This window comes from Papio anubis, chromosome 7, assembly GCF_008728515.1.
Source record: "Papio anubis isolate 15944 chromosome 7, Panubis1.0, whole genome shotgun sequence".
Lineage (NCBI taxonomy): Eukaryota > Metazoa > Chordata > Mammalia > Primates > Cercopithecidae > Papio > Papio anubis.
In genome coordinates this window covers 120,795,036-120,817,342 of record NC_044982.1, presented here as the reverse complement: position 1 = coordinate 120,817,342, position 22,307 = coordinate 120,795,036, and the positions used below count along the sequence as shown (strand labels likewise).

General features: G+C 49.5%; 1 protein-coding gene across 1 annotated transcript in view; it reads right to left on the bottom strand.

Moving 5' to 3' along the window:
- Positions 1-22,307, bottom strand: part of ITGA11 (integrin subunit alpha 11) — a 133,908-nt gene that overhangs the window by 37,134 nt on the left and 74,467 nt on the right. Inside the window, exons 6-11 of the mRNA XM_003901113.5 lie at positions 19,702-19,829; positions 18,408-18,556; positions 12,516-12,660; positions 11,873-12,038; positions 10,084-10,154; positions 642-786 (exon numbers count right to left, since the gene is read on the bottom strand). Of these exons, the coding sequence (XP_003901162.3) occupies positions 642-786; positions 10,084-10,154; positions 11,873-12,038; positions 12,516-12,660; positions 18,408-18,556; positions 19,702-19,829 (804 nt within the window). The remainder of the gene's footprint in view (positions 1-641; positions 787-10,083; positions 10,155-11,872; positions 12,039-12,515; positions 12,661-18,407; positions 18,557-19,701; positions 19,830-22,307) is intronic.

Below are 22,307 nucleotides of genomic sequence, written 5' to 3'. Positions count from 1 at the left end.
ACCCCTTCTTGCCACCCTCCCCTCTGGCCCTTCCTTTAGAAAGGAACAAGCCTTGGCAAATGGGACATGGCTGGGGATGGCCAGGTGACTGCTCCTGCAGAGCTGGAAGGTGACTTTGCCCAGCAGGCTAAGGCCTCGCTGCCAGGACCTTCACCATCAATGATGTGCGCTTCTCTAGATATCCAGTTCCAAAGTGCTTCATGGGCAGCGACTTCTGCCTTGATTATGAACATTAAGAAATAAAAACAAGTGCAGATTCCACTCGACTTGCGTTTTGCCTTCAGAAGGCAGGCTCAGTGTACTGGAACCCTAGTCAGCCCCAAAAGCTTTAAAGGCACAACAACAGCTGACCCAGAGTCTAGGAACACCAAATGAAACACACTGAAGGGAGCGGGGAACTGCTTGTCCTTTATTCTACCTATTGATGGAGCGCCTGTTATACGCTGGGCAGGGTGCTTGGCGTGGTGGTTACCAGCGTGGAGAGGATATGCCCCCAGGGATGCTCTTCAGAATTGGGTGCTTGAATTAGCCCAGAATATACACAGCAGGCCCCTCTCTCGTGTGTGGGCTAGGGGTTCTGCAGCCCCTGGGTGCCCTCCCGGCCCACCACCCGCCGGCCTCCCCTCACTCTGGGCTCTTACCCAGGTATGCGCCATGGTTCTTGAGCTCCTCGGGGAACTCTTTCAGGTAGGACTCACGGAGAGGAATGACCTTGCCGGCACTCGTCTCCTTTAGCACAGCTCCGTTCCAGTCATAGGCACCAACAGCTCCCAGCAGAACCCCATCCTGGCATTGGGGATGGGACACACATCAGCACCTGTCCTCATGGGCCTGTTGCCAGGAGCCACATCAGGTCCTGTGACCAGTGACGCCCCTGCCAGCCACCTCAGGCACCTTCTCCTGGGTACATTATTTAGCAACCTAACTTCTGGCTGGGACTCTTGGCTTTTGAATGAGCCAAGGAGACTTTTTTGCCCCTTTCCATCCTTAGGACAAAATGGGTCAAACTGATCCCAAGGACAGGCACTTAGGGAAAAAGGAATGTTCTAGAAACAAACTGTAAATCCAGGACCAAACCTCCATCCCTCCTTGGGCTTCAAAACCCTCTAGGGACCCTCTCGCCACTGTCCACTCCTTCTGACATTTATTGAAAGAGGGAAAGGGCCTCCTGCATTTGCCCTTCTTCAGTATTTCTTTGCCGTGTCTGAGTTGCTTCCCTGCATGTCAATCCTACTCCTTGGTTTCTTCAGCAAACATTCACTGAGGTCCCCTTTGTGCCAGGCACTGGTTTGGTGCCAGGGATATTGTCCCCCGCCCTCAGCCACGCCCCCCGCTCCCCACCACAGAGCTTGAGGATACGAAAAAAAAAACTCAAACAAACACACAGTTGCAAACTGTGATCAGTGCAATCAAGAAAAACCACAGTGAGGCTGAATCTAGATTGAGATGGGGGTCAGGAAAAGTCTTCAAGGTTGTTGTTATGTGCACCTGAAAGATAGGTAGGACCAGAAAGAAAGAAGAACTGGAGAAAAGGGCCAGGAAGAGCCTGTGCAGAGGCCCTGAGGCTGGAGAGAGTGCAGAGCCTTTGTTCCTAAGGAACTGAATGCTGTTCAATGGAGCTGGAGCACCTTGACATGAGGCTGGGCAGATAAGCCAGGGCCACCTTCATGACAGCCAGCACCCAAGGCACTGGTGCTTGGGCTTGTTTCTCAGGGCTTGGAGGGTCTTGTTCTACCCACCAGTTGTAGGACAAAGGGAAGCTGCAATGCTTGGACAGGAAGACAGGAAACTCTGGCTCCTTGAGGGGAAGTTTCCAGGTTACTGATCCCATAGCCCTTTCTTGAAGACTGAGTCCACTCACCCTCTCTCTTGTGTACCCCCGATCCCCTGCTTCAGCAAGCCACGTAACTAGTGGGTACAGGCAGACAAACAGCCAGCACTTGGAAGAGGAAGGAAAATGACAAGGGACAATGAGGGGCCCAAGGAAGGTGGTGGAAGCAGGGAAGGGCTGCCTTTTGGGTTACGTTGGTGATTACAGGGGTGGGGGCAGACTGTCTGGATCCCAGCTTTGGGCTTTCAAAACACAGGCTGGTAAAGTCACCACTGTCTCCCATGGAGCCTTCCCTGAGCCTGGCTGTCTGGGTGAACTTGAGATTCCCACCACTTTACAGAGTCAAGCTGATCTTATCAAAGAGTTAACATATCCTAACCCTCCAGAGGTAGAACTGACTGTTCAGACAGAATGTTTTTACAGCTATAAATAAGCTGGTCTTGGGAGAGTCAATGTGCTTGGTTATGTTTCACATTGCACTTTCTAATTAGCCTTCTTCCTCCTACTCTGTGCTCGAGCCTCAGCCTAGGAGGCTCTGACAGTCTGTCTGGGCCAGGACGTGAGCCAGGAACTCACATATTCGCTGTCCACAAAGTCACCGCCAACATTCCTGCACGTGGGGTGTGCTCTATTCTTTGTGGAATACTTTCTCACCCGGCTGCCCATTTGGGCCCAGAGGCCCTGTGAAAGGGAAGGGCAGATGTTCAGTATCTGCACTTGACAAATGAGCCGTTGAGGTTCAGAGGGGGAAGGGACTTGCCCAAGGTCACACAGCAAGTCAGAGGCAGGGCTGGGGCTTTGACCAGACAGGTGAGTAGGGCCGAGAAGAAAACATCTATCTGTTTCCCCAAAGCCTGCTGTGGGTCCTGCTTTCCATTTTCCACCTGAACCCTCCTGAGGGAGCAGCGCACTATTTGGGGTCTGACTTTCTTCCTTCCTTTCCTCCCTCTCTCTGCCTGCTGAGTCCAAGTTTGTAACTGCCGACCAGGCTTCTGTGCTTCATGGACAGGCCTTTGAAGATGAATTTCTGGCTCTGCAGATGACAGGGAGCCTCTGGGATGTACTGAGAAGGGCTGGCTTGGCCCAGTGGCCGGGGATTCAGCCAGGGAGACCCCTCACACTGACTCTCCTTGTGGGAGCTTGGGGAATTCCGTCCTGACTTTTGGGTTTGGCAACACTGGGCCAGGCGATTGCTTACAGTCTCCCACCTCATCCCGTTTTAACCCTGGCAGCAGCTGCAGTCTTGGGCCTGCAGTGGGAGACCCTTTCCTGAGCGTGAATTTGTTGTAGCCAGGGGGAGTCTTCTGAGGATGGGGACACTGTGAGGAGCGATCAGGTTAAGGCCACCAAAGCAAGCCTCAGTATGTCACAATCTCTTCCCAGCTGGGGAAGCCCAGACATTTTGAGTTTAGAAAAATCTAGAAGGGTGGGGAAAAAGAAGAGACGGGACCAAATCCTTTTTTTTTTTTTTTTTTTTGAGACGGAGTCTGGCTCTGTCGCCCGAGCTGGAGTGCAGTGGCCAGATCTCAGCTCACTGCAAGCTCCACCTCCCGGGTTTACGCCATTCTCCTGCCTCAGCCTCCCGAGTAGCTGGGACTACAGGCGCCGCCACCTCGCCCGGCTAGTTTTTTTGTATTTTTAGTAGAGACAGGGTTTCACCGTGTTAGCCAGGATGGTCTCGATCTCCTGACCTCGTGATCCGCCCATCTCCGCCTCCCAAAGTGCTGGGATTACAGGCTTGAGCCACCGCGCCCGGCGGGACCAAATCCTTAATAGGGGAAGCCAGGCATGTGGGCCCAGCTGGCGAACGAACAGTGGGCATTCCCAGGAAGAACCGTGTCCCCCGCTCTGCAGGCCTGGCACGGGCTTCCTGTTTTATAGCCTCCTTTCCCATCTGAGGCCACCTGGGCTCCCACCAGATATTACCAAGGTGTGCCTGGGTGGCCTTGCACAAGGGGACCTTCCCCACAAGCTGATTTTCCTGGCGTTCTGTGCAGACATGAGGTCGCAGGCTTGGCAGCCGTCAGAAGGTCCGAGGCCACACCGTGCCTTCCCAAAGGACATTGTAGCTCTAGCACCTGCCGTGTGTGTAGCTCCCACCACCAGACCCTGCCAGCTCAGCTCTCAGCTGCCCTCTGACCTGGCCTCTGAGGCAGTCTTGCCTTCCCAGCTGAGCTGCATGCTCCCAGGGCGTGTGACCATATCTCTCAAAGCTCTGTGTTCTGGTCAGTCCGTGTCTAAGCCAGGGTTGGACCACAGCCCCGGCAGTGAAGGCAGCATGGTCTAGGGCAGTGCTGCTCAATGGGGGCAGTTTTGTGCCCTAGGTGATATTTGGTTGTTACAGCTGGGGGTAGTGGTGGGGGTGCTATTGGCGTCTAGTGGGTGGAGGCTAGAGATGCTGCTAACCATCCTACAATGCAAAAGATGGTCCCTTATGGCTGATGTCACTAGGGCACAGGTGGAGGATCCCTGGCCCGGTGGTGAGAGCAGGAAGGAGCTCTGGAGTCAGAGGCCTCTGAGTTCCACTTCTAGCTCAGAGCTTCTAGCTGTGTGACCCTGTTCTCTCTCTCTCTCTCTCTGTCTCTCTCTCTCAACCTTGAGTTCCTCAGCTGTAAAACAGTTCTGTTGTGAGAATCAGCATTTTTAATTCTTAGCAGGGTGCTTGGCAGCCAGTGAGTACTTGGGATATGGTAGCTTTTCTCGTTCATGAATCCATCTGTAAGCATCTCCTGGGTGGTCGGGAGTCGAAGAATCAGGTGTCACAGTCACGTTTGTCATTGCGGTAGCGTGTGAGAAGTGCTCTGATTGAGTCAGGGACTGGCTACTTTGGCAGTCCCAGGAGCAGGTGAACAACTGAGACAGGGGGTGAGTGCATAGTGGGGTTAGAAAAGGCTTTTAAGAAAATCTTACTTGATTTATTAGTATGTCTCAAAATGAACACTTCTAGTTCCAAGCCTTGCTTCGATTTCACAAATATTCTTCAGACATCTACTGAGACAAGCTCAGAGAGGGCAAATGATTTTTCTGAGCCCACACTGCCAGGCAGTGCTTCCCTCTTGCCCAGCAGTCATGGAATTAGGATACTAGGTGCCAGCAATTCTTCCTTTGAGCTCTTTTTGGCTTTTGGGAGGTAAGACTGTGGAGCCAGGTGGAGGTAGTTGCTGGTGGTGCTGTGGGCTGGTGTGATGGGAGACCCCCTAAAGGACACCGAGGCTGTCCTCCTCCCCAAACTCCCGAGAGTCTGAGTCAGAGTGGCTGTAGAGGGGTGAGGCTCTGTTCCCAAGAGCCCCTTCTAAGGCACATACACCATTTGGAGGGTGGATTATGCTTTCACTAATTGCTTGGACTCTTAGAAGGCTTGTTTCAACAAGCTTGAAGTGGGCCCGAGGAAGGGATGAATGGCCAGGAGGCTTGTGGGCAAGAAAGGCCCAGAAACAGGCCCTCTGCCTTTCTGTGGAGGAGGGGCCCTCACCAAGTGCGGTGCTGGAATCCGGCAGCTAGGGTGAGCAGAAGGGGCCGTGGGGACCAGGGCGCAGTACACTGACTGCTCATTCCTCATCAGAGAGTTGGCTGCTGCCTGTCAGAGGCCCTGGGAGAGAGGCCCAGGAGTGGGCACTAGGGCACAGCCTGAGGACGTGGGGCCAGGCTTAGGAGGATCCGAATGAACCAGAAATGATTCCTGCTACCAGGAGTCAATTTGCAAACCATCGGGAGCAGCGTGGCAGAGGACCTCAGCCGCTGTGTCCTGGACTGCTGGGGAGAGGGCCAGGAGACCATCTTGACGGCCTGCCCAGCCTGGCAGGTGGAGGAGTCTATTGTTTAGGTCTAGAGGGGACAGGAGGGGTTTACAGCTTCCACAGGTCAACCCCTCAATTCACCATTATTCATCAGTTTATCTCATTTTTTGTTAAATCAGATACGCAAAACCAGTTCAAATGCGAAACCCTTAGGGAAGATTACACATCTAAAGCTTGAGCCACTAAGAACCTTAGCAAATAGCCAATACCCTTCATTGTCTAGATCTCAATCCCAGGAGGGCCTGTGGGATGAGCACAGGCTGAAGAGGCAGGAGGGTGGCTGGGGTAGCTCAACTGGGAATGTTTATACCTCCAGACGGGGACTAGACTCTAAGACTCTGTAATCCCATGGGCCTTGAGGGGAAGATGTGGAAGGAGAAAGAGGACTGCAAATAACTGATGCACATGAGTGACGGTGTGCAGAGGACCCCTCCCACACAGGGCTCAGCTGGACTGAATCTGTTTCAAAACAGAACCGAGCTCTGGCCCTGTTAGATCATCATGTGCAGGGTCAGTGACCTCTCCTTTAGGTACAAGAGAAAAAGGATCTCTTCCCATCTCGGGTGAGTCACCAAGGTTTTTGTGTAGACAAGATCTACCCTGATAAAACTGCTTCCCTCTGTAAACTTTTGGAGTTAGGGCAGATTTAGGATTCTAGTGTAGGAAGGCGGATGCGAAATCCCTCCAGCTGAGCCCTGTGTGGGAGGGGTCCCCTGCACACCGTCACCCATGCGCATCAATTATTTGTAGTCCTCTCTCTCCCTCTGCATCTTCCCCTCAAGTCCTGTGGGATTACAGAGTCTTAGAGTCTAGTCCCCCTCTGGAGGTGTGAATCCCTTCTCCCAGCTTTCTGGCAGATTCCTGCAGCTCCTGCTTGATTACCCAGCTTGACAGGTAGTTCACTACCTCAGCAGACAGCCAGCACTAATGGAAGCCACTCTGGCTCTTAGTGACTTTTGCGTTCATTTCCAAATGCTAATGGAAGCGTTAGCTTAAAAATCTGTTCTAAAGGTTGACCAGGGATCCACAGCTAGCCTTCCTGATGGTAATTTTTGGAATACTTTCTTTCCCCTTTCTGTAAATCAAGACTAGAGTTTCCAGCTCCGCGGGTTTTCCCAATGACTCGGACGTTTTGCCTTCAGCCTGGAATGTAATGTTTTGGGGACTTGGACTCTGTGGGTGTCAGGTGATGTCTTGGGGTCTCCCCTCTACCCTGGGCTCCGGTCCTTTCTCTGTCCTGTTGCTTTTACCTTTGCTAATTCAAAGACTGATTTCCTTGCTCATGAAGACAGCAGCAAACCAAGAAAGGAGGAGCCAGGCCTTTCTTCTGCCATCTGAGAACGTTCTGCTAGCGATCTCTCCTTCTACCAGAACTAAATAGACCCGGGGAAGCCTCAGGCTCCTTCGGTATCTTTTTGGGCAGCAGCTGTTTGAGACCATCTGTGGCACTTCTGGCAGGGAGGAAGCCTGGGGGCTTGCCTGGGAGACAGACATACTCAGGGCAAGGTGGAAAGGCTGGACCCAATAGCATTGTGGACACACACATTGCTCCCTGATCCCCAGGGAGACCTAACTGACCCTCAGAGCTGAGGAGCTGGACTCCCGGGGACAGGATGGCTGTGGCCAATCATGGTGGCATCAGCGGCCTGGCACTGAAAGACCTCTGTGCTCTAAAATAGCCACCCAGTGGCCAGTCACAGTGCCAGTCAGCCCATCATGCTTGCACCATTCCTGTGCATTTGAAAGGTTTTTTTGCTTTCGTTTTTAATACTAAAGAGTCTCAGATTCAAATGTGATCGTCGTCTCTTTTAAAGTCCAATTAGATGAAAATGTCAGGGGTGATGGAAGAACTAGGGTATATGGGAGAGACAAGCTGGGCCCCTCTGCCTGGGGAACAGAGAAGTTGAGCATGTGTGCACGGGCTTGCACATGACAGTCATGACCCTGACTTGACCGAAGTCACGTGCTGGGGCTGTGAGCTCCTGGGTCTCCCCACTCTGGAAGCTAGGGAACCTGTTGATCCTGCAAGGATCACCTTGCTCAACACTGAATTGCTTGGGCCCCTTTCAAGGCTCCGCTCAGGCTTCCCTGAGTCCCTGAAGCCCATCTTAATGTCCTCTTCTTTTTAGATTCCGCGATTCCTAGACATACACAGATCATGATTTTAGAAGCAGGACAGTGAACTTATTATTTAAGAGTTTTTCTCCCCAGCTAGGCTATGAATGGCTGTCAGCTAAAATGTTTCTTTAATGTACCTGGTACAGAGCCTGACACACATGAAGATACTAAAAAAATGTCTGTAGAATGGACAAAGGAAACATTGGGACATTCATTTTCTCTTCTGTCCCCAACACCAGGGCTGACCTCTGAGCTGTGCCAGAATGTCACACAGTGTGTGTCCACAATGCTCTCTATTCTCCTGCTTACTGCTACCCTGGACTGCTGAAACCTGTGTCCTTTAGGGGCTGCTCAAGTGCCAAGCCCTCCCGGATCTTTCCCTGACCATCCCTTCTTTGAGCAGAGGCCCTTCCTTCTGTACTACCCTGATCACATTGCTTTGGTTAACATTAGGCATGACCATGTCTCCCCCATTCCCCGCATTGAGCAGGGGGTCTTCACAGGGGATCTTCGGATGGGGGGCCTTCAGGTGTTGTACACTTTTACCTAGGAGGCATCTATAGTTTCTTTCATCCTACTCTCAAAGCTAAGAAATGCCATTCAGGATTGTTTGCAAGTTGACTCCTGGTGGCAAGAATCATTTCTGGGTCCTTTTGGCACTTTAGTGGCATTTAACAAATGCTTGTTAGATTTAATTAAATTGCATTTCCTTGTTGCATTCTCTAATCAGCTCTGACCTCAGAGTCTGGAGACCAGGACTGGTCCTGCCAGAGCACGTGACTCTGCTGGCCCCCATGTGAACGGATGCTCTCACCTCTCTGTGCTGGGCTCTTTACCCTGGGACTCTGAGCACCTTGAGGGCAGGACTCCCGCCTCGGATTCTCCTGGCATCAGGCTCAGGACCCAGCACAGAGAAGGCACTGAAAAGAGTGGCTGATCCAACCACCTAAAACAGGATAACTATCATCACCTGCCATCCTTGTAGGGCTGTTCTGGCATGAAATGAGGTGCAGGAATTTCCTGGGAAAGTTTAAACCGCTGTGCACATGTAACAGGGCTGTTATTAGGACAGGGCAGCTACATTTACATCTTGCTGTTACTCAAGACAGTGGGCATGAAACTGTCCAGATGCAGCTCAGAAAAGTCTGAGTGTGAGTGGCATGTCCGTCCATCTGCCGGCTGCATGTCAGGCATGTGTCCCCCTCCCCTCCAGTTTGGAAGTTCTGACTCAGACTCCCGGAGATTCCCTCTCACGAAACAGCTGCTTGGTCTAGAGGAAAGAGCATGAGACTAATATTTTTCTCACAAATTTTACTCCAGCAGGTCACTTAACCTTCTCATGCCTCCAATTCTTTATGTGTAAACTAGGAACAAGGAGTCCTGCCCTATCCGCCTCGCAGAGGAGTTAGGAGAGGGGAACGGGAGGATGACAGTGACATATAACTAGGATGCACTAACGGGCCTTCTCTGGTAAATTAGGAGGAATAAGTACACTCTCACGGTGCCAGCCCAGGCAGAACACACACACGCACACACGCACATGCACACACATGCACCTGGCTGTGCAAAGCACAGCCACGGGAGCACGTATCGATACTGACAGACGTAGTTGGTATGTTTTCCCACGTGGCAATCCTGGGCAGGACTCTACAGTACATTAAGCATATTCACAGACATGGATTCTTCTGTACCCCTTGCAATCCTGGGAGGCTCCAGCCCCTTCTAATGAAGCAGCACCAGGTGAAGCACACAAGCACACAGAGGGGGGAGTGATGCAGAGCCCCAGCTGTCACATGTTGCTTGTGACACCACACCCCTCTCTCTGTGGGCCAGCCCTCCCGCAGGACCTCTGCAATCTGACGCAGCACCCGCACAGTGGGGGTGCCTGTGAGTCACCTGCCAGAGCACAGCTGGAACATCTGGATACCCTCCCAACACTGACATGGGGACACGCCCTGGCGTGTGCAGGCCTCCTCGGGCACTGGAACTATCCGAGGCACGTGCCATTGGCTTTGCCACCTGCCCTAGATTTTGCACAAGGCTCTCTGGACTGAATGGGAAGGTGCACCCCGCACCTCACAGGTGAAATTATGGGATTATTAACTGTAGTCCATTCACTTCTAAAGAGGGCTTAAGACGATATAAATAGGTGGAAGACCTCGATTCCCCTCTTCCAGCCCACAGAAGATGGGAGGCCGAGAGACCCTAAGAAAGAGAGAAAGCGGGAGGAGCCAGCCCATCTGTGAAGGTGGATGGCAGATCTAGAGAGCTAGAAAGGGAAAGTGCATGCCCTGAGAGACAGAGGCGAGGCTCTCTGCGGGGACCTCCACCGCATACCTCCACCACGTGCGAGGAAAAGCCTGTCTGTGACATCTCCAGCCCAAAGGAGGTCTCGTTCTTGTTGGTGCCTACAACAGAATGACAGAGAGATGTCAGCTCCATGCCCAATCACTTAGCTCCAGACAGAGCTGCCGCTCAACCCACAGCTCCTGCTTCCTTGGGGCATCATTAGGAGGTGGGGCTCTCTTTCAAGGGGGGCTCTGAAGCTGAGGCCAGTAGGGTGCCAGCCTCCTCAGCCCTCCCCAGCACTCTGTGCGGTGGGGAGCACTACACACCTTCCAGGTGCCCGTGTGGGTTGTTACTGGTAGCCTAATTACTTCTGAAAAGGGCTCGGGGCAAATTATATTACAGGGCATGCATACTGTAAGACTGCTAAAATTGGGGGGAAAGCAAGCAAAAGTGCACAGAAATAGTGTACGTTTTTGGCAAGAAATGGAATTTCCCACTTTGTTCATTCCTTTTATTCACTAGCTTTGGTTCCAGATGCCTTTGGATGGACCTCAAACATCAAATCCACCCTCAGAGGGAGGTCTGTCGCCACTGCAGATTTGCGTAAGAAATCCCATGAGTGCTGAAAGCCTCTCCCCACGGAGGGGCTCCCTGAACACATCATTGGAACCAATGTTCTCATCATCCAAGGTGACCATTTTGAGGAGAAATACACAGATTTGGATATTTGAGTTCTGGAGTGGGTGTCAAAGCTCACGTCCATACTTTATATTCATCTGCCCTTGTTTACGAGGGCCATTTTAGTCTCTTTTCATGTGTCTGTGGCTTGTCATTTCCAATGCACTGCAGACTTCTCAGGCTTTACATGGCCTTCTATTTCTTTTTATAATCCTCCCATATGCCCAAAGCCCGATATTGGAAGGGCCCACTATAGCAATGGTGGAAATGAAATTCGTGCAAATCAAATCAAAAATGGAGCTTAAATCATGAGGAGAGAGGCAATCTGAAGGACTCTGCCAAAAATAAAAAATGCTTTTGGTGGAGTGGAAGCAGTTGGCATATAGGGATTAAGGGTTTCAGGATATGGAGTCAGACTCTGCTAGGTACAAGCTAGAGTTGCCTGATGCAACATAGGATGCCCAATTAAAACTGAATTTCAGGCAACAAATAAGTTTTAACCTAAGCCTACCACACCCACCGTATTTTATTTTTGCGAAATTCGGCAACCTAGTTCAAAGCCCACCACCGTCCCAAGCTGTGAGATCTTTGGCAGGTCACTGAACTCCTTTGAGTTTCAGTTCTCCCAGCGGTAAAAATGACAGCATTAGCAAAGTAACGTTTCAGCATTGTTCATAAAACGCACAGCCTCACGTCCGGCACGGAGTAATACTCAGTTGTTGGAATTTATGACTTTTTTATTTTTGGGGACAGGGTCTGGCTCTGTTGCCCAGGCTGGAGTGCAGTGGCATGATCTCAGCTCACTGCAACCTCAACCTCCCAGGCTCAAGTGATCCTCCCACCTCTGCTTCCCAAGTAGCTAGGACTACAGGCACACACCACCACACCTAGCTAATTTTTGTAAATTTTTTTTGAAGAGATGAGGTTTTGCCTTGTTGCTCAAGCTGGTCTTGAACTCCTGAACTGAGGCAATTCACTCACCTTGTCCTCCCAAAGTGCTGGGATTACAGGCGTGAGTCACCACACCTGGCCTGGCATTTATTTTTATAGAAGACTTTTGCTAAGCCATTCCGTTTTATGGGATTGGGTTGTGCTCTGTGGAGTTTACCTGATATAAGCCCAGGAGAGAGTGGATCCCCTCTTAGCATGCATTGCTCACCTTCCAGGCTGAAGATTCTGTCCCCCAGGGCATCGACAATGTCCTTCAAGGCAGCCTCATCAGTGACATTGAAGAAGTGCTTGTCATCGGGGTCACTGGCGATGTATTTGATTTCATTTAGAAAAGTTTCTGGATTGATGCCCCTGCGGTTGTAGTAGCCCAGGACCTGCCAGGGAACAGGGGCAGGAACCACAAACCAGAACATAGCACAGACTTTCCCATACACCACACGGCCTAGACCCTGGGGACCCCAGGGTGGGCTGGAGCCAGGGCCGGCAGCCATGAGAGTTCCTTGTGATGCCATTTGCGTGCAGAATGGACTTTCTTTTAGGGACAAGATAAAGCCTTTGTGCTAAGCTAGGGTCTGGGAGCTGGGAGGTTTGGAGGTGTGTTCTAGTTTTCTGAGGTTCCAGACCCTCCCTGGCAATGGATAGCGGGGCAACCCAAACCCACGGCTTTTGTGGATAGGCCAGAGCAGTGCAGAAATATTCTCAACTTGTTGTTTAGAAGATGAAATGGGAGGCTCTTTTGAGGGCCTGGACACTTGTGATACTGCCTGGAACTAGTCCCTTGAAGTCCCCGGGGATTTGATGGCAAAGCCTCTAAGAGACCATCAGCAGCCCTTGGGCGGGCCAGGACTTACGGCCACCGCATATCTTGTTACGTTGTCTCTCTCGCTTTGCTGGATCACCTTCTCCAGGTCTGGGCTGTCATGGGACTCTCCATCTGTGATGACAATCATCACTTTCTTGGCCCCTTTCCTTCCGCCCTTCTGGAAAGCCTCTGAGCTGGAAGCCAAGCGCAGGGGCAGGGTCATGAGAAAGAAGTGGGATTGGGGCAGCCCCTGATGCTCCTGCAGAGGGGCGGCCACAGAAACCAGGACTAAGTGCCCCTTGGGCAACCCAACAGGTGCCAGGACCTCGAACCAAAAAAGTAGCTGGATTGAGATGGCCACAGCTACTCTTTCACCAGCTGCTCAGAAGGTTCTTAGATCTGTTGTCTTTAAATGAAATGTTGAAAAGCTCCTTTGGAGTCCTGACCTTGCTGTTTTGGGCAGGCCAAAGGGATGAGGTGGACCTGGGAGGGGAGTTCAGGGCAGGTGACAACCTTTAGAGGCATTAAGTCAGTGGTTCACAACTCCCAGCTGCTCACTGGCATCTTGTGGAGCGAGCCTTTAAAACCTGTTGGCCAGGTGTGGTTGCTCACGCCTGTAATCCTAGCACTTTGGGAGCCCAAGGTGAGCGGATGATCTGAGGTCGGGAGTTCGAGACTAGCCTGACTAACATGGCAAAACCCTGCCTCTACTAGAAATATAAAACTTAGCCGGGTGTGTTGGCATGCGCCTGTAATCCCAACTACTCGGGAGGCTGAGGATTAAAATTGCTTGAACCTGGGAGGCGGAGGTTGCAGTGAGCCGAGATCACGCTACTGCACTCCAGCCTGGGTGACAGTAAGACTCTGTCTCAAAACAAACAAACAAACAGACAAACAAACAAAAACTGTTGATGCCCCGGCCTCAGCCAGACCCCTGAAATTGGAATCTCTGGGATGGTGGCCTGGATATTAGTATTTTAATTTGTTTATTTATTTTTAATTGAGACAGAGTCTCCCTCTGTTGCCCAGGCTAGAGTGCAGTGGCACAATCTCAGCTCACTGCAACCTCTTCCTCCCAGGTTCAAGCGATTCTCGTGCCTCAGTCTCCTAAGTAGCTGGGATTAGAGGCCTGTGCCACCACGCTTGGCTAATTTTTGTATTTTTAATAGAGATGGGGTTTTGCCATGTTGGCCAGTCTGGTCTCGAACTCCTGGCCTCAAGTGATCCGCCTGCCTCTGCCTCCCAAAGTGCTGGGATTACAGCTGTGAGCCACCGTGCCGGGCTGGCACCAGTATTTTATAACGTTCTGGTGAGCATCCAGAGCTGAGACTCACTTTCCTTCGTACTGAAAACAGGATGTGCCAGGGTGACTCGGCATCCAGACAACACTGACCCATAAAATACGTGCGATGAGGCCTGACAGAGCTCTGGCTTCCTCACAAGGATTGCTTTGATTCTATTTTGGGAAACATTAAATATCAAATCCATGACAAATATTTCTCTTTCTCACTTTTTATTTTGTTTTCAGTATCTGGAGCATGAGCTCAGCCCACCTATCAGGCAATCCAGCCCAGGGGACAGCAGGGCTGGCACCTCGACCGTCAACCTGGCAGACAGGCTCTTGTGGCGGGCCATCGGGCTACGAAGTGTGAAAAACTGGCTCCCAAATCACCATTGGCTTTTAGTGTCCCTGTGGCCTGCCTTCCTTTAGACCATGAGGTTCTGAGGGGTATAGACATGGTCTCACTGAGGAGTCTGGCCCAGAAGTTATAATTTGCCAATAAGGATCTAAAAATAAATGTTAAACTCTTAGACTCTGAGGTTATTCCTCATGAGTCTGACCCACAGCAAGGCAGGACAGGCCACAGATTTAAGCTCTGTAGTGACAGGTTAAAGAGCCACATGGCTTTGGTATCGCAGGTATCTCTTCCTACGTAGCACACTGAGGAACGGATGCATATGATTTAGGAGTTGAGGAATTTGCAAAAGCTGAAATAAATTAGTTTAGAACATCTTCAAACTACCAGCAAAGAGAAAAAACATCCGCCATTCTCTTAGCAGTGCTCCAATATGCTGGATATGTTGCCTTAAAAAACCCACTAATTTTAGTATGTGCTGTGGACTGAAGCCTGCAGAAGCATGTGCCACATGACGAGAGCAGATTTTGAGCTCAAGCTCAACCCAGTAGCAGGAGAACTCTGCTATTCTTTCCAGGGAGATTCTAGATGCTTCTGTGACTGCATGGAAGGGCCAGGCCCAGGAATAAAACGCCCTGCAAAAAAGCATGGCAGGAGCAAAACATGTTTTATTATATATGGAGCCAAGAAAAATGTCAGGATCATATTTCCATGGAGTGGAATAGTGTGAATGTCATATGAATCTGTAATCGTGTGAATATCAGCATGAATCATCAGATTTTAAATTGTGATTTTGCACTGGGAAAGGGACTTGGATTTGTTCGTTTGTAAATTAGATTATACATTCCTTGAGAGCAGTGAGAGCTGTATACTAACAACAGGCTCCATGGGCCTAGAAATCAGAGTGGCCCATGGAGATTGAGGCCACGTCATAACTTGTTTCTGCTCAAAACCTGCACAGGTTCCTCTTTCTCTCGGGGAAAGCCCAGGTTCTGACAACGGCTCCCTAAGCCCTCTGAAATCTGGCCCATTTCCTCTCTTAGCCTCTGGTCCTGCTTACTCACCCCCACCTACACTGGACTCTTCGATGGTCTGCAGTCCTCAGGCACACCAAACCTTTGAGCTGTTCCCTCCCAGCCATCTGCTTGCCAACAACTCCCTCAACTCCTTTCAAATCTCCAGTCAAAGGTCATCTGTCAGGGAAGCCTTTCCTCACCGCCCTGTTCATGCTGATTCTGTACCTGCCCTCTGCAACTGCTCCACTCCCCCTACCACACTTCATTCTCCCCATAACTTTCATCTCCTTCTACTATGCTATGTTATTTATTTATTTGTTTATGGTCTGCCTCTCTCTCTAGAATGTCGGCTCACGAGGGCACAGTATTTGTACCTATGTTGTTCACTGATCTAGCCCTGGTGCCTAAAATAGTGAGAGGCACATAGTAGATGCTCAATAAAGTGTTATGTGGCCAAAGGTAGAATCACACCACGTTGTTCAGGGGCCCTCTCCACTTCCCTGCTGTACATAACTGCCAGGCTCGTTTTCTTAACGTGTATATCTGGTGTTTACACTCTACTACTCAAGAACCTGCTATGGCCACCCATGCTGGTTTTAACTACAACATCATCACTCTCACCATCTTTACATGGCTCACTTCCCACCAACATGAACCCCTTGCTGTGGGTCAAGAGGAGTGCATCTCTGAATGCAAATGTTCCTTGACTTTCCCTCTCCTCTGCTGGCATCAGGGTGGAATGTCTTGTGTGGCACATCTTCTGTTCACCTGTTTTTGTTGGAATCCCAGGGTCTTCCCAGGACAGGTGCAGTGCCACCTCCTCCTGGCAGTTCTCCTTGGCCCCTCCATGGGGGCCTCTCCCTCTCTCATCCTCACTGAGTCAGGGTTAGGGTGAACACTTGTCACAGCCCTCCCATCAGACTGTGAGCTGCCACAGCCAGGACCCACAGGTTATCGATATCTTTATAAGCCCTCATGTTCATGGCCTGAATCTTTGCCCTTTCGAAAGGAGTGTAGGAAAAAGAAATGCATTAAGAATAAACTGAGTGAGGACAGAAAACCTTTCACCTTAAAAGGCACCAGCTGTAGTTTGGGACTTGAATTTGGCAAGTTGGGAAGATCAGAATTTCGACCTTCATTTGAGGTGAAGATTGCAACCTCAGCAGTGCTCATGAGTCAGGGATGGTTCAAACTACCTGGTGAGTCACACACAAATAATTGACCTGAGGTTGGTGAGTTGTAAAGTCAGGTCCAAATAGTGGGTTTTATTCCTGTATGAGTCAGTTAGCTTCACACTGAGAAAGTGAGTGCTGGTGGTTATGGGCTGCCTTCCTTGGCCCAGTCATTTCACAAGGGCCTGCTGGAGTCTCAGGTCTCACCCCGAAGAAGGCAAAACAAAAGCAGAAAAATGGACCATTCCTTGTGAGGATGAATAAGAGAGCCACCTTCACATGGAGAAATGCTCCTTTAGGAAAAGCTTGAGTGAGTTTTATCAGCAAACAGAAACACGCTAGTTTAGCAATGACTTAATTGTAAAGAGTTATGAGGTTGGAAAAATCTTAATCTTTTGAGCACATGAAATCACGATACTACTGAATAGTTCTTTTTTTCTTTTCTTTCTTTTTTTTTTTTGAGATAGGGTCTGGCTCTGTTGCCTAGGTGGAGTGCAGTGGTGTGATCTTGGCTCACTGTAGCCTTTGCTTCCTGGGCTCAAGTGATTCTCCCACTTCAGCCTCCTGAATAGTTAGGACTACAAGCATGCACCACCATGCCTGGCTAATTTTTGTATTTTTTTAGTAGAGACGAGGTCTCATGGTTTTGCCTAGGCTGGTCTCAAACTTATGGGCTCAAGTAATCCTCCCACCTCAGCCTCCCAAACTGCTGGGATTACAGCTCTGAGCCACTGCACCTGGCCTCAATAGCTCTTACATTGTGGATTTTTGAAAAACACATCAGCTAACCCTACATAAGGTGGGATCATAAGGTAACAGGTCTGTGGTCTCAACAAATGTAGCAGAACTCGTATTTATAGGTGTAACATTTAGATATTTAAAATTTAAATGCCTTTGACACAGTCATCTTATGAGTTTAGGTCTTGGCTCAAGAGATCTGTGGCATTGCCTTTAAAATTGGCTAATTTCAGTGGGGGGATGACCACCATGTTTTGAGCAACAACATTACTGGAATAAGCATGCAGACTTCGCACGGACAACATCTAGGGATAACATTTATCTGGATGAGTGAGTTCTGGTGTGATTTTATTTTATTTTATTTTTTATTTTTTTGAGGCAGAGTCTCGCTCTGTCACCAGGCTGGAGTGCAGTGGCACCATCTTGGTTCACTGCAACCTCCGCCTCCTGGGTTTAAGCAATTCTCCTGCCTCAGCTTCCCAAGTAGCTGGACTACAGATGCATGCCACCATGCCTGGCTAATTTTTTTGTGTGTATTTTAGTAGAGATGGGGTTTTACCATGTTGCCCAGGCTGCTCTCAAATTCCTGAGCTCAGGCAATCTGCCCGCCCCGGCCTCCCAAAGTGCTAGGATTACAGGTGTGAGCCACACGCCTGGCCAAGTTCTGGTGTGATTTTTAAGGAATCAGCCTCACTACTCTACAGTCTCAGGTGTCAGATTTGACTGCGTTCTTTCTACTCCATTGATGACTAACTCTCCATAAGAAGACCCCACCCTCACAGAACCTACTTCTTATAGAGTGTCTGTGGCAGAAGCTATTTTTCAAAGTTGGCTGCAACAATATCACCCATCCTAAATGCTCTTTTGCAAAATGACCTCACTATTCATCCATCAAGACAGAACCAAATTCCCTTCCCCTTGAATCTGGGCTAGGCTCAGTCACTTGCCCAACTAATAGGATGTGGCAGAAGTCATATTCTGGGACTTCGAGACCAAGTTACAGGCAGTCTCCCAGGTCCTGCCTGGGTCTCTTGGAAAGCTCACTCTTGGGATGCTCTCTCTAAAACTCCAGTTGCCATGCCACAAGGAAACCAAGCCACATGGCCACATGTGGGTGCTCAGGTTACCAGTCCCAGCTGAGCTCTCAGCCAATAGCCAGCAACAACTGCCAGTCACGTGAGAACCTTCAGATGACAACAGATCCAGGTGACACCAGACTGCAACCACCTGAGAGGACCCAAGAGAAAACCAACCAGCTGAGCCCAGCCAAACCCCAGAATTTTGAGGAATTAAGAAATTATTGTCTCAAGGTACTAAATTTTGTGGTAGTGTGTTACATGGCAATAGATAACTATAATTCTTCTACTTTTTTTTTTACCGTGCAAATTCGATGCCAAATGCTGTCCGGGTCTCTGTTCCTCCTCTCTGCTCAATGTGGCTGGCAGCTTCCACCACATCTTTTACAGACCTGTAGTCATTGAGGTGAAACTCATGCACCACATCTTCTCCATACTGCACAACTCCAACCTGCAAGGTAGAGGAGAGGGCAACAGAACATTTTGATCCCCTGAAACTTAGAATTTGAGAGTGAGGATCCCGGGGAGTTTCTGTGTGATAATTCAGGAGGCAGGAGGGCTGAGGACCTTTGCAAGAAAGTAACCACAGCCAAAGGGAAGTAGGTTCTGCAAAGTTCTGGGAATGAATGGACAGCTTGATGGCACAAGAAGGGGTGCATATAGAGAATGGAGACTTTGTGATTGAAAGAAAGGCCCAACAATTATGCTTCTTTCTTAGGAAAACAAAAGCGGAGCAGAGAATCTAAGTACAAAATATTACGAACAGTGTGGGTGGAAGGTCACAGTGTTTACCAAACTCCAAAACTGAGGTTCCTTAAAACTTGTTAGAGAAGAGGTTCTTTTGTCCCCGTGGATGATAAAATAATGACAATATCAATAGCTTCAAAATAAACAAAAAGCTTCAAGACCTATGGTAGGAATAGAACGATGAAACGTTCCTATTGGATGAGCCCACAGAGTTTATTTGGCACACGTGCCCTTCTAATGCTGGATTTTCACCCATGATACCCTAAAGGATGATCTTCTGGTGGTGGGTAACTCATTACTTCATGAGAAAGTCCAGTCCCTTTTGAACAACCCTAATTGTTACAGATAATTTCTTAGATTGACTTGAAATCTGCCATCTAATAACTTCTAGTCATTAGTCCTCACTCAGGCAGAATAAAAGGGAATGAATCTACCTCTGCTTTAGCCAGGCAGCATTTCAGATATATGAGCCTAGCAGCCCTTACCTCCTCTCCTGCCATCTTCCCTCCACGATCTATATGTCTAATTCTCCCCTGTGCCTCACTCAACAGGGCTCTAGCATCCACTCAACCATTCCCACCTTCCTTCTCACTTTTTAGCTTGTCTAAGTCTTCATAGGTGGTGTGTTGTGTCTGACCCGTGAATGAGCCCTCCCCCAAACTATCATTTGATGTGCTACACTGGAGAAGAGTGTCCTGAGCTGCAGCGCCCTGGTGCCGGCTGGCCCTACTACCTCTGTCCTCTTACCTACACCTCCTTTGTGCACACACAGATCTCGCCTAGACCTAAGGCAGCACCTGCCATCGGTTTGGGTGGCCCTGTTGAGAAGAGGGCCCAAGAGATGCTCACCTGGATCTGCCCTGGGCCGATGTAAAACTTCTTCAGGATGTTGATGAGGAAGTGCTGAACCTCCACCCAGGGGTAGATGCTGTTGGAGCCATCCAGGACAATGACGATGTCCATGTAGGTCTGGCACCCTGGGAAGTGGGGACACGGTTATGGCTACCCAAGGAGCAGTGTCTGCGAGTCTCTGATACTCTGGACGATTGTTCAAAGGACAAATGAATGACTCTGCTCCATGTGTGTGATTCCCTGGGCTGGGAAGCTGTCCCTGGGCTGGACATTTATCTGGGCAACGTGAATGAGCCCAGTAAGTCCTGGCTATGTCCCACCACTCTGCTGGCTGTTTGAACAAAGCTTAAATTACGCCTGATCACTTCTATTCCTAATCAGGGACTGACCACTACCAATTGGCCAATGCTTCCGAGGCAGCCAGCACTGCTCAAATCAGTACCTTGTTATCGTTTGTTTTGCTGTGATGAGCAGGCGGCATTTACCACTCACAGCCCTAATGAATGGATTTCTTCTTTTAGGAGGGAAATATGATGTCATGGCTAGAAATGTGGGATGTGGCATCACACTGACTCCTGGCTTTGGCACTCCTTAGCTGTGTGACCTAGGGCCAGTCATGAAACCGCTCAGCCTCAGTTTTCTCTTCTGTAAAACAGGCACAATGATAGTAAAGAGTTGCCTAGAAAAATTCATGAGAAGATGCTTCTAAAGGGCCAAGCACAAAGCAAATGCTCAGTAAATCTGAGCTGATCATGGTTTCACTTTTTTTTTTTTTTTTAAGGAAACCACTGAGTTAATATGGTACTGATATCATCAGTTCAAGCTCTCATGCCATTATCTCTGCCTCTGAATATAAAGGTTGCTTCATGCTCTTGTAATATCAATACTAAATTAGGCTGGGAGTGGTGGCTCACACCTGTAATCCTAGCACTTTGGGAGTCCGAAGAGGGTAGATCACCTGAGGTCAGGAGTTCGAGACCAGCCTGGCCAGCATGGCAAAACCCCTTCTCTACTAACAACACAAAAAGTAGCCAGGAGTCAAGATGCACACCTGTAATCCCAGCTACTCAGGAGTCTGAAACATGAGAATTGCTTGAACCTAGGAGGCAGAGGTTGCAGTGAGTCAAGATCGGGCCACTACACTCCAGCCTGGGTGACAGAGTGAGACTCTGCCTCAAAAACAAAACAAAACAAACAAATAAACAAAAAAACTAAATTAAAAGGAATGATGAAAATCATCAAAGAAAATTAACAAAACATTGGCCATAACAAACGTAAAAAAAGCCCCTCCTCTTTTAAAATCTAAGTAATTTATTTCTGTTTGTCAGCTGTTGGAGTTACTTTGAAATATTGCATACACTCTGCGTCTGGGCATCTGCTCATTTTTATTGGTGAGTTTTTATACTGTTATAAAATCCACTTTATAACAATGCTGCATGAACCTTTTGTGTGTTAACTGTTCCAGTAATTCTTGCATTTCGAAGAGGCACTATGTCGAAGTCAGTGCTGAGCAGACAGAGGAAGGTGGGGGTGGCTTTGGGTTGGGACGCCTGTTGCAGGCTTTGTGTTTAGCAGAGCATTTAGAAGCATTTGGGCAACTTGAATGCTCCGCTACTTCTTGTCCCATCTGCATACTGTGTACGGCATGTGATGACCTGACACTTCTGGCCTGGCAGAGCCTCATACAATTCTGGTTTAGTTTGGCTCTACACACGTGGACTGAGCGCCTGCTATGTGCTGGAGCTCTGCATGGTGCAGGCGGCAGTGGGGGTGACCAAGACAGAAATGCCTTGATTTGGAGGAGTTCATAATCTTTTAACAGGTTATTTTTATTTTTATTTTTAAGCCAGCTTTATCATTAGAATGTATTTATTATTGCTGATTTCTTTATTACAATTTCAAATTTTTCTTTTTAAGACACCTTGGGAACAAACTGGCTTGAGGGCTATGGTTCCTAAACATGACTGAACACTCCTTTGGGGAGCTTAAAAACACACACACTCACATGCACGCATGCACACACACATGCACATACTCCTACTGAATTAGGACCTACGTGGGGGTGCCCTGGAATCTGCATTTGATAAGCTTCAGAGCAAAGCTGCTGGTCAGCCAGGTGAGGAGGCCTCCACCACATGAGGTTCAGGGACCGTAGGATGGTCACATCTTGGCCTGGAGGGACTAGCTCTAGAGGTGGTGACATTTCCCAGTGGACCCCTCACGTATCCTGACCTCAGGCCTCCTCCTGTGCTGTGGCTCTGCCATTTCCTCTGTCATTTTGTGTGAATAGAATCCACATCTCCTTGTCCCTCAGGAGGACCACCTTTCTGCCCCTACTGGATTGATGCTTCCTCCTACTCCCTTCCCCAGGCCCCACTGACTGGGCCCTGTTGTCTGGAGGGCAGCTGCCGGCAAGCCAGAGGTGCTAATTCCCAAACCCTCCATAAAACAGGCAGCAGCCGCTTGGGTGATGGTATTTAGTGCAGAGGAAACAGTGAGGCTCAGAGCCAAGAAGTCTGGGCTTGTGGGAGGCAGGGTCTGAGCAGTAATTCCCCAGATTTTCTTGGCGGGTGGGCAGTGAACAAGAGGTTTTACGTTCCATG